This window comes from Gouania willdenowi, chromosome 7 (genome assembly GCF_900634775.1).
Source record: "Gouania willdenowi chromosome 7, fGouWil2.1, whole genome shotgun sequence".
Classification (NCBI taxonomy): domain Eukaryota; kingdom Metazoa; phylum Chordata; class Actinopteri; order Blenniiformes; family Gobiesocidae; genus Gouania; species Gouania willdenowi.
This window is the reverse complement of record NC_041050.1, coordinates 16,468,118-16,481,296: the sequence shown is the minus strand read 5'-3', so window position 1 is coordinate 16,481,296 and position 13,179 is coordinate 16,468,118. Positions and strand designations below refer to the sequence as shown.

The window sequence follows — 13,179 nt, the reverse complement described above, 5'->3', positions numbered from 1 at the left end:
TCCTTTTTCATGGAATTCCTCCTAGGCTATTAATGCAGCACTAATGACACATATGTCATCTCATAGGGGCAATGTCAAAAATGTGCAGTCGACCTTTTTTGGAGCCAAAATGTCAAGGTCAAGTCAAGTGTCAAGTGTTTGTAATTTTTCAATTATCAAATACGTATTTGCCTTGCGAATACAGGTCTTGCCTAGTTTTATGAATTAGTATTTCGTGCGCACAAATTAGTATTTTTTTTTTTTACCATGTCATTACTGGGGCTCCAATGAGTTCACCCTGAAACAGAATTTGATCACTTTTGAAGCAGAAAATCAGAGGCTATACTGTGAAAGTTAATAATAATCACAAACAAAACCAAAAAAATAGGGTCCTCCCCTGGATGAATGGCCAACTCAGTACCTGATACCACAGCACACTTTCAGAGGACTAATAGAGTTAATGGGAAGAGGCTCATCTTCTTCCCTGTAATGCATCTCTCTGTCTCTCTTGAGACACAGATATTCCTTCCTGTCCTTCATGCCCTGGTTTAGGTTTCATTAAAACCAAATGGCAGAAGAAGCACCAGTATTGTTTCCAGCGTTTAGAATTCAAAGCACTTGCTGCTTCCTTGTCAAGCACAACCACAGCCTGATGGAAAAAACATGTCGGGCTCCTTAAATCAATTCTCCTCGCTGGCACTCAGCCCGACAGGCTGAATCACTGTGACAGCTCACACATGTGATTCATTTTGATGAACCATTCAGCTGTGATCTATGGACCGGTTCACAGTTCAGTGTCACTGATGAGACTGATAGTGACCCATACAAGGGCAAACAGGTCTCTAAGTTATCCTAACTCGTTTGTATGATTTACATATTCATTTATTTATTATTGGGTTTTAGGTACAGGTTAAAAAACATTTTGGGGTCTTTTTTTAATGGTTCCAATTTTACAGAATGGAAAAAAAAAATCAAAAGGCTAGTGAAGCAACAAAAACTAACAATGAATATCTCTAACAACACAAACACACTGACAACAATCTAACAACAATAACAGTAGCAACTACTATCAAAAATTAACAACAATTAACACTATAACTTTCACACTTAGGCTCAGAAATGTAGGGAATAATTAAAAAAATACTGTAAATGTTCTATTGAAATATTTTTTTTTTAATTACCCATACATTGGGGTTATTTAAAATGACTCACAATTTCTGGATAATTGCAATAAATAATAGCCGTGAAAAGTGAATATTAACTTAAATTCTCATGAAAATTTGTCACCCCTATGGAACCCTAACGACTAACATAACACAAACAACACCTTGGGTTTACATGATATGTGTATGTGTATCAGTTCTTTATCCACGCATCACTGAAAAACTTTAGAATTCCTGTTTTTTTTTTTTTTTTTGGATATGCACTTGTGGGAGATTTAAATGAAGAAAATAAGATTCTTAAACATTTTGAACTTTATGGTATAGTTTGACTTTTTCTATTTCTATGTTTTACTAAACAGTAAGGATCAGGATTGTGTATAAATAATCTTGTGTCTATTAAATCTTAATAGTTGGAAATAATATGGCAAAATGTACACAAAAGACAAAACAAAAAGCAAAAGGACACACTCTAATGCACAATAATGTCATACTTCTGCTGCTCATAAGGAGTCGTAGCCTTTGCGTGTGGACGGTGATGCATTTTGTCCCTGAGAGAAGTTAAAGTGGATAGTTTATCAGAGGGATAAACAGGGAGCGAGAGGGAAGGACCAGCAGACTCTGTCCTCTCACTGAGTGACACACACCACCTCTTCCTCCCAGCGCACAAACACTTCTTTGTTTGTTCCCTGGGGCTAAATGGGTTCAAACAGAGGGGAGCTGGGAGAAAGGTGGAGGGGTGAGAAGAGAAGGACGTAGCAGCGTGGAGGAGATCGCAGTACAAACTGATCCAGAAAGATGGAGAGAAGTGGGAAGATGTTGGCATGGCAGGATGCACAGCTGTTGAAAAGGGAAAGTAAAAGTTGGTGGTGGGGATGGGGGGGTGGGGGGGTCTGAGTGAGTGTGTGGGGGGTGAAAGGTGGAGAGACAGGGAAGTTTCAGAAGAAAAAGTCGAAAGAGGTTGTTTTGTGTTTCTTTTGCAGCAGCCACTGCACGCCCTTCCTGCATCTGTGGTTACGGGCTGCCAATGAAAGCAGGATGTGTTTCTCGGTGAGAGAGGAATTTGTGCATGCAACTACTGCACCGTTTGTGTGATGCGCACTTACAAACTGGAGGAAAATGTGTCCCAGTGCATGCTGAGGCTGGGGTTCGGGCTGCAGACCGGCCTCCACGGCAGATAAAACCTCTTTGTGCAACTCCAGGATGTCCTCAATGTTTGAAAACAGAATCTGCAAACAGGAGGATGATGTCAACGGAAGAGGATGTAAAGGAAGGAAGAGATAAAGGGTGGGAAGACGGGAAGGAAAACACATTGGAAGTGAAGTGGGGATATACAAAAAGTGGATTAAAAAAAGCACTGGGCTTGTGGTACCTTGACGTGTTCAGGTGAAAGACACTGTTGGTCATCGGCAGTTTGTCTGATTCTGTGCAAAAAGGCCTGAAAATTAAACACAAATGATGCAGAATTATGAATAACAGATAATTAATCAGAGGCTCAATAGAAAGAAAAGATGAAATGGCAATAAAACTAACAACAAGTTTTGCAATGGGAGAATAAGAAGTTTTGCAGGAGTGGACAGGGCTGGGGGACCCCTGGTCTGGACCAAAGGAGGAACACACAGGCTGTGGAAGCTAAAGCCTGAGGGTCAACATGGGGAAATACCACTAATAGGGTTGGGGTCAATTATAATTGTAATCGTGTAATTTATAATTAATTACAAATATGGTGTAATCATAATTGTAATTGTGATTTTAATAATCTGTAGCTGTCTTAATCGTAAATAAATTGTAATTGAGTTTAGATAATTGACTTTGTAATTGTAATTGCCATGAACTTTTGATAAAACAATCTAATAGGGATGCCCCCGATACAATTTCACGTCCGATATGTTACCGATATTGCAGCATTGCGTATTGACCGATATTGAGTCGATGCGATATCAGCACAAATCATACCTACTTTTATTACTTATTTTGTAGTGTGGAATGTTAGAAAAGACTTGATCAAGTGATGTCACTCAAACAGAGAACAATAGTCAGCAACAGTAGGTTACTTTGTTGGAGTGTGAACCACAGTCACCTATGGATAGAAGTGCTGGAGCGGAACATTTTATCGGAGAGCTTATATCTGTGATTTTAGTCATGCAGTTGAATAAAATCTGATATTTGTTTTCTTGCTGATATTGGACAATATCCGATAACAATATCTGATTGGGACACCTCTAATTTTTAACACTAAACTGGGGAACCATGTTACATGTTTACCATATTAAAAAATATAAATCGTGGGGTATACCGACACAAGAAAGGCTCAGATGCCCACACCAAAAATAATAAAACCTATAATTTCTTAAATTAGGAAGCTTAACAAAGTAACCAATAGATAGGAAAGAAATGAGATGATAGATATTCGTTTTTAGTGTATTTTACAGCTGATTTAGGACCCGTTATCATAAGAGATGCTAACAAAAAGCTAGCACAAGAGGAAGGTTAACTTTTATTAGGTTATTTATTTTTCAGTAATTGTGATTAATTGTAATTGAACTTTAGTAATTGAGAATGTAACTTTAATTGACTTTCTGAGGCTAAAAAACAATTGTAATTTAATTGCAACTGGAAAAAATGCTGGTCACTGTAACCGTAATTGAAATGTAATTGAACATGGGTAATTGAAAATGTAATTGTAACTGAAAAATGTAATTGACCCCAACCCTGACCACAACTGTAACTTTAAAGCTTAGCTGTTTAAACACTGCAGTGCATTTGCTACCATGTACTGCCACTGTGAGTCTTACTCTTTGAACATCAAAGGTTTAAATGACTGGAGGAAAAGGCCAAAAACATCTGAGCTATAGTCAGAAAGAATTGCATGTTTGTCCTTCCTTGTTGTGAAGCTCATGCGATGTAATTTCTCCGTCCCTCAGGTACCCCCATGCTTTCAACACCTGACATGTTTGTTCTAACAGAGAGTAGTACCATGGCCCTGACCATTCAACTGTGAGACATCTGCCACAATAACCCATTAATGGTTACGGCTCCTCTCTCTCTTCACCAAAAGTCAGCCGTAATGCGTCTTTTTCAGACTTTGGTAGTCTGCGTGCGTCCGAAACCTGCCAATCAGATATCTGACGTGGACAGCAGATGGGTGAAGAACAAGGAAGTGAATCTGCAAACAGTTCCTGATATTCCCACTTCTTGTTTTTGTCCATCCATCACACTGAAACTGATGGGTCTAACCTGCACAGTCCGCCTGCTCTACAAGTTAGTACGTGGGTAACTTTTATCAACATTGTTTACATTCATGTCAGCATTTAGAATAATGACCAATCTGAGCTTTTTCACAGGAAAGAACAAAGGTTTTTTTGTGTTTTGTTGTCATTGTGTATATTTTTCTGTCATTTTCTGCCATTGGTGTGTTTTTGAATAATGAATGAGTGGTTCATAATTAGGGATGCACCGAATATCGAATGCGGTTGTTAAGTTTTTCACTATTTTTTTTTAATAGTGCATGAATAGCCTAGAATAATTTTTTAGACATGTTTTTTAAAGAAAGTAAATGTTTACTGACATTTCAAATATTCCAGTAGCCTTTGCTTTTCAAAAAAAAAGCACAACAAATTTTTTAATTTATATTAGCCCTTCAAATAAAACAAAACTCAAGTGCATTAAAGGGGAGGTATGATGAAAAAAATCACTTTATAATGGTTTTGCTACAGTGATATACATCCCTTTAGCCTCATTCAGAGAGACAAAGTTTTAAAAGTTCTGTTCCCTCCTCCCTTGTTATTCCATATTTTGTAAAAAGTCAGCTTTAAACAGGACAGGAGGATTCTGCCCACGTTGGCAGGTGACGTCACCTAACACGCCTCCAAGAATGTGAGCTCCTCCCTCTCCAACTATCCAACAGCTAAAACAAACACTGCGGTTTAATATAGAATATATGTATGATACTTTATTGCCATATGTGTAAATGCACTGCACTACTGGACGCCCAAATTGCACTAATTTTTCTGCTGCTGATCGTGTTGGGAGTCACTGCTTGGAGCCACAGACCCATTGTTTACACACATCAGCTGTTAGCACTCCATGCTAATGCTACACGAGACCCGACATTGCTTGTGAACTGAGGATGAAACGATGGGAATGTTTACGGATACGTGGCTCACAGCGCTAACAACGGACTCGGTTGTGGGATTGGACGGCTTCCAACTTTTACGCGGTGACGAACGACGGAGAGCGGTAAGCGGTAAGGAGAGAGTCTGGTTGTGTTTGTGTGCGGAAAGGAGGAGGAGCTGCTGCTGCTCTGGTTCACGCACTATTCCGACTCAAAATCAACAAAATTGAAAATAAATACAATAAATAAACATTTATGAAAACACCAAATCGTCAAAGCCCTTCTTCCTCCCTGTATCACATGAAAACCATGAGTTTGTTAATGTTTGTATTTATGTAATATTTTTTTGTGTTTCTGTTGTTATGTATATTTTTCTGTTATTTTTTTGTGTTTTGTAGTTGATTTGTGTGTTTTTAGCATAATTTTGTACATTTTTGTTGTCATTTTGTGACTTTTGTGATTATGCTATATTTTTGCGTTTTTGTGTGCATGTTGGGGGCCACACAATATTAAACTAGGGGCCGATGCACCTGGCTCTAGACCTGCAAGTTGCCCATGTCTGTGTTTTCAAATAAAAGGATAAAGGAAAGAGAAAGTGGGTCAACAAACAGGAACAAACATCTTCTCCATCCGGCAGCTTTCTGCTGTTGTGTGACAGCAGTCTGAGAACCAATGAATTAAAAGTTAAACACTTTCAAACCTTCACCTTCCACATATTTACAAACCAACATTAATATTTTATATCATCTCTTAAAGGTGGGACAACGTATCGTGCAACAACATATCTGATAATAACAAACGCATTAAAAAAACAACATGATTTGGTTATATTTCAAAATGGCATGAATTGTCAGTCTCTCTTTTTGCATTCTATTTGCACTTTAAAAAGGAAAAAAATGTCTTATTTATATTATTTATTTCATATTCCTATTGAGTTGAAAGGTCATACCCTGAGTAAGTATGCAAGTATTCCCAAAGTTAAAGTCAAATACCCTAAAATAAATAGGGTTTTTTTTTTCTTCAAATGCAATTTTCTTAGTTTTCATTTTTTCCCTTTTCAAAATATAGCATTTTTGTGAGCCCATTATCATCCATCTTATCTTATAGAATGCTCTGTCTTTCATCCCACCCCTACTATCTTGTTAGCTTTCTGTATCTATTTAAATCTATAACAGTACCAGTAACACCATATCCAGACCTGAAATTAAACTGACTCTACCAATGATGCATTGTAATGTATCCTTGTCTTTATTCTAGAAAAATAAACACAATAAAAGAGAGAAGACTAAAAAGGCAAAACAACTTTTCTATAAACATGGACTGTGAATAGTAATTACAGTCAATGTGCTGCCAAATGGTTAGTTAGCCTAAAAAAGCCATACACACCCCACAGTTAGGAAGAACTGTAAAACAATAATGGCAGACCACAGTGGAAAGTGATAGTGTCTAGAATTCTAAAAGTAGAATAATCACTGAGTTTGGAAACGCCACATTCAAAAAATATTAAAAAGATAAGGACGTATGCTCTGCTCACGTTGACCTGAATCTTAATTAAATAAATACTTTGTGATTTCTGCAATAAACATCAAAATTACCGCACATATTTTAGCCAAATTACACACCCTGTAAAAAGTACTGTAAATATGAGGTGTCAGCTGATAACAGGCACAACACTAACAGACACTTTCAATCCCACTCACACCTACTTATAATGAATGTTGTGAACCAGTCACATGGAATTGATACTTTATACTTTGTGGAGCTGAGTATATCCATCATCTTCTTTATCAGCTTATACTGATCGACCTCCCTGGACAACATGTAAACTACACAGAAAAAAATCCAGATATAAAACACACTTTATTTTCAAGATAAAGAAGCTTCTTTGAAACTTTTCAGTCAAAAAAAATAAAAATAAAAAATTGATGTAATCTGTAGAAAACCTCTGCAGACTATCAAACCCAACCATGTGACTTTCTAACTTGACACTTGTAATCATACTGTTTTCACTCTAAAGATAGATTTCAGCCAAGCAGGCAGCATTCCTTATCATTTACTCACAAGAAAAAGCAGTTTCTCTAGAGGCTTCTGCGTGAAATTCCCAAAAAACTACAAAAGCAAGAGTCCCTAACAAAGAGCTGCGACTGTGTTCATTACCATTAGTTTGAAAGCAGCTGTCTGATTTTGTAAGGAGTGAATTTTAAGCTGCTGGAAAATGATAACTAACATTTTTCAAACTGTATGTATTTTATCCAAAAGTTTGTTCTCATTCACTGCTGATGCCAGTGTGACTGACCACTAAAACTCTGTCAAAGTTTTCACAGATTGAAAGTTGTGCCAAAACAATGATGGATGTTGATATTGTGGCTTTCCATAGAAACACTCAAATACTGTTGAAATGTAATGTCTCGTGGAGTGACTGGAACACCATAAACAAACCAGAACAAAAATGGCATCAATAGAATCTGTCTTCCTCGTCTGGCAAAGAAACACAATAAATCACAATAATATCAAAGTAAAAAGATTTCTTAAAGAAAGTTTTCTGCTTCATCTTTGCATTCTTCTATGGGATTCCCAATCCAACAATGTAATGTGTAAAACTTTTATGAAGTTCAAGTCACATGACCGTTGGTCAACAAACCCAATCTTGCAAGCGCCAATTTCAACCTTTGTCAGTAAATTATCATGTTTTCCAGAATAAATACCTTTGATTTATTTTTTTATGAGCCCTAGACTATGTCTTTATGTGTAAATGTTATTTCTTGTCCCGAGCACAATTTCTACTATTTATTAGTCCTCCTGTACTCATCTGTGAGAGTCTTCCTCTGCTAAGGAAGCAGGAGTGGGTTTGGGTTGGTCCACAGGAGAACTCCGCAAAAACAAACAAAAAAAGCTGAGATTACTGATTTCTGACAAATATATCGATAATCGCAGTATCGTCATATCGTGAGATAATTGTTATCGTGAGCTTTGTATCGCGTATTGAATCGTATCGTGAGGTACCCAGAGGTTCCCACCCCTACAGCAGTCTGTATCGGTACAAAGTTGTAAACAAAACAAACGCCATTCACAGAGCCGCTGTTCTCTCATAGGTCAGACATCCCGAGGAAAAAAAAAAAAAATGCCTGGTAAAACAGCAATTAAGCATTCTCCAAAATAGGACAACGGAAAGTCAGTGAAGTAGTTGTACAGTATATGTCCAGGTACTGTAGATCTGAAACTTTGTCCATATGATTCTTTGGACAACGGTACAATATTTGCCTACTGTATATCACAAAGTCTGCACGATTCAGTTTAAATTCGATTCAGGGGCCTTCGATCTATGCAAGACAATATTATATACCCATTTAACACAACTGGTTACATTACACCTAGAAAACAATACAAAGCAATTTTTATGTTTTGACAATTTCATTGAGGAAATTTTTCAGACATTTCAATAAAAATATTTAGAAAAAGCCCTGTGCTTTGTTTCACTCACGTTGTTGGTCAATGGTTTAGATTTCCATCTATTTAACTGGATCCTTGCTTAACCAATAGATACAGTGGGACAAAAAAGTATTTGGCAGCCACCGATTGTGCAAGTTGTCCCACATAAAAAGATGAAAGAGGTCTGTAATTTTCATCATATGTCCACTTCAACTGTGAGAGAGAATATGAAAAAAATCCAGAAAATCACATTGTATGATTTTTAAAGAACTTATTTGTAAATTCATGCATAAAATAAGTATTTGGCACCTACAAACAAGCAAGAAATCTGGCTCTCACTGACCTGTTACTTCTAACTTATCCGTATTAATGGCACCTTTTTGAACTCGTTATCTGCACTAAAGACACCTGTCTACACCTTCAAACAATCAGACAGCAACCTCCACCACGGCTAAGACCAGAGAGCTGTCAAAAGCCGCATTCGCCCAGGATAAGTATTATCTGGGGACCCCATGTAATAAATAAATGACCCCCAACGTCTGCTTTTTATGTGGCACATTCGCACCGGATAACCGAAGCCTGAGATTTAGCTGAAATTTACGGACATCTCCGGGTATGATGTCAACGCGCTATGTATTGCGTAACATTCGCTCACATTGTTTACAACATGGCCAGCGCTAAGAAGAAACTGGACACGAGAAGAAACCTTAAAATTCATAAAAAATAAATGAAAATATGTCCCGTGTAATCACGCATCAGATCCTGCCCATTTCTGTCTAAATCACAGAGAGGCCTATTCGCATTGGATTAGTATTAACACAGGACCTCGGAGTTCTGCAAAATATAATACTCCTTTTCACGGTTGCATCATCATCGGGACATTTGCCTTAGCAACGCCCGCCGCCATTTTAAGAGGGGTTTACATTTGCCCGACAACCGCTATTCACACTATTTACAGCGGACAACACGAAGGTTTTACTCAATGTTGTACGAATATTTCAGCAGATTAGAGCAAAACGCCAAGCACCAATATGAAGGGAAGTTACATCTGGTTGGTTCAGAATCATGTCCATACCAAGCACCTCAACGTTCATGGAAAAACGACCTGACAACATGGCCAGATCTCCAATGGCCTGTTATTTACGAGTAGCTGATTAACAGCCCTGGCGTCAACACAATGAAGATGAGGACTTACAAAAGCTTGGATGCATACATTTTCTTTAAAGTAGGCTCATGTATGTGTTTTTGTGTCTACATAGGTCCGTGTCATCATGATAATTGGCTCGTTAAGCGATGTGGCTATGCTAGGCTAGCGCCGCTAATAATATAATAATAACAATACAGCCTAAATTAGAACATAAATGGGTATATGAAGCACATTTGTTTATTTAATATACTTAAAGTTCATATACAATCAACGTATTGCATATTTACTGGTAATTTCACGTTGATTATCTTCAAGTTAGACATACTAGTCAAACATTTCAGTCATTACTGAATAAATTACAATTTGAATGTAGACTAATTCATAATCTATGTCATAAAATCAGTCAGGAAGAAATTAGATCCCCTAAATACACAACCTACCATTAACAGTATGTCTACTGCAAACATACGACCACTTTGATTTTGGGCTCCATGTAGTTCCATCTACGTTAATTCGCCTCAGTGAATGGATCCATAATTTCTGTTTCTGGCCTTTTTCTGTCTGTATTCTGTAAAAGGCTATCTTTTCCTTCAGCCAGGCGTGGTCATGACAGCCAAATACTACGCAGGATTTGGGCTTTATACGATAAAAATCAGCCAGATGGCAAAATCTCCACCGTGATATCAGCGGTAAATAGCGGTTGTCAGGCAAATGTTTACCACTCTTAAAATGGCGGCTGACATCACACAAAAAGGTGTATAGGTAATTTGCGGGGGAATTTTTACTTTACAAATTACTGACATGGCTGATTTGCACGGGATTAACATTACAGACATCCTCCGCAATTATTACAAATCGCATGTGGTCCCTTGGTAAAACTAGTCCTGTGCGAATGGGGCTTCAGGATACTTTTTTCCCCACTGTATATCAATCTAAAGCGATAGATCGTTACACCTCAAATGCAGAAATGGTCAAAAAGAAAACAGATATACTGTATAATAATCAAACTAAGACATCTTTGAACAAAGACCAGTCATTTCCACAGTAAAAAGCTAAGCCAGGGACTACTGGGGAAAAACATTTGAGTCTCCAAACATGGGGCAGCTGTGGAGGCGATTATCTCTTCATGCACTGAGAGGCAGAGGGACGCAGCTGATGATCATGTTTACTTTCATATCTCCATCTCAGGTGACTCCTTCACCTTCTACTCTGACGTTAGCGCAGCATCATCTATCCAATCACATTTGGAGAAGGAACGGATGAATACTTATCAATCTGTGGCCTCATAGAATAGTTTAAAGACAAAGGTCTAAAGGTAGATATAGTGTACAATAACGTAGGTTCCTTTTTCGATCTTTGGGAGGTACGGTTTGATGTTATACAAGCATAACAATCTAAACATAAACAATCTATAGTATGCACCATATTTGATGAGAAAGAGAGGGACATGAGAGAAAATAAAAGGATTTCCCTCTAAACAAGGAACCCCTGAATCAAAAACATCTTTTTTTATAAAGTGAACGCAATACATTGGGGGAAAAAAGGAAAATTTGGACTTCAAAGTTATGATGTTTAAGGCATCTCAACAGGAGCCAGATTGAAATGGTTGGTTTGCTGTCTCGGAGTAAACCTGTAGCTGTTGTTGGGTGTTCCTGGTGAGCAGATTTCAGTTTCTATCATATATAATTGAAGGATGAAAAAGCGATAAATGTGTGTCTGGGTTATTACCAACTAATACTCATCCATCCACATTTCTGTGGTTGACCTGTTGGATCAAACAGAAAAGCTATTTTGTTAAATTAATGAATATAGGTTCATATCAAAGGATATGAATATACGCTGAGTGAAACCAGCAAAATATTGTGCACTACACATCGTCATATTGTTATGGCTGACGGCTGTAAAAACCCTCAGAGCAGCTCAAATTAGATTGCATGCAAAAGGCGTCTCATTAACGCCCGTTATCTATAAAAAGAATATGACATTTATCAGAGTGTAATATTGTTTGCTCAGATGGGACCTAAAATCCCATTTTCCACGTTCTTGGATTGGAGCAGTGAGTCAGAGCGGCCCAGGGAGGGCTCAGCTGCAGCACTGCATACATATTGCACACGATGCTCTCTTGCCACAGAGGTGACGGGGCCTGTGAGGGGGAAACGAATCATGATGCAATCCCTGAGGACACAAAACCACAAAGCTTCTTCACCGACCGCAAAGTGGCTGCCAAGTACAACACTAATGCAGAATTACATCGCTTATAATTCAACATCTTAAACCCAGGAAAGTCCAACCTGCGCCACAAAGCATTGAGAAAAAAATACCCGTATCAATGAAGACACTTTTATCATCCTAATAATTCAATGTGTAACAGGCTATTTTAAATCCTTTTACACATCACAGAATCTCCTTCAGAGACAAATATGACATGTGTTGAGTAGATAAATCATGACTAAATCTGTTGATAAAAGGAAAAGTTTTAGAGGTTTTTTCCCCACTGGTGAGGCTAGACTAGAGCATCCCACAATGCAATCGTTGACCATAACATTACAGACACCTGCAGAGAGAAGACATCCTAGAGCAGGGGTACCAACCTTTCTGAAACTGTGAGATACTTCATAGGTACTGTATAATCCGGCAGGGCAACCAGCTTGAAAAACACTTCTTAAATACTACATTTTCATGGTTTTCCTTTATTTATGGGGTATGATGATAAAGAAGGCTAGCGTTAACTTAAAAAGGTAGGAAATGTATAACTTTCAATATGCAACACTTTGTTTTTTCTAATTTATGCAATTGTTTAATTTCCTACATTTCATAGAAACACACTATGTTCCTATTTTACTAGCTACTAACAAACAACTTTTAACTAATTGTAAAACCACCAACATGTGTAAAATCCACCTTGCGTTTTTAAAACCTTATACATATATTATATATATAACATGCCACTGACCATACACCAAATCTGCAACACTTAAAAACATTAGTCACAATATTTCAGTGAAAATAAATATTTAAAGACGGTTAATTTCATACTAAAATATTATCACATGCAGCAGTACTACCGGTAAGTACTAACTGGTGACTAGAGCTCCTGAGGGCACCTCACATGGTCCATGCAGGCTCCCTGGTGCCCGCTGGCACCGCGTTGGTGACCCCTGTCCCAGAGTATGCAGGTTGATGGGAAACTAGCTAGTGTGTAACACAAAGCTAACATTTTCACAACCCTGGCGCCCCTTCCTTCACCCTCTCTGAAAAACTGCCGTACGAGTGTTTTCACACTCCCAGTGACAAAAGGCCTGAGATTTCAGGGATCTCACTGTCAGGCTGTGAGCGTTTCATTGTGAATT

General features: G+C 37.9%; 1 protein-coding gene across 1 annotated transcript in view; it reads right to left on the bottom strand.

The window, feature by feature from the left end:
* Nucleotides 1–13,179, bottom strand: part of LOC114466902 (phosphatidylinositol 3,4,5-trisphosphate-dependent Rac exchanger 1 protein-like) — a 121,325-nt gene that overhangs the window by 85,882 nt on the left and 22,264 nt on the right. The window contains 2 exon segments of the mRNA XM_028452772.1: nucleotides 2,246–2,368; nucleotides 2,512–2,577. Coding sequence (XP_028308573.1) covers nucleotides 2,246–2,368; nucleotides 2,512–2,577 — 189 coding nt within the window.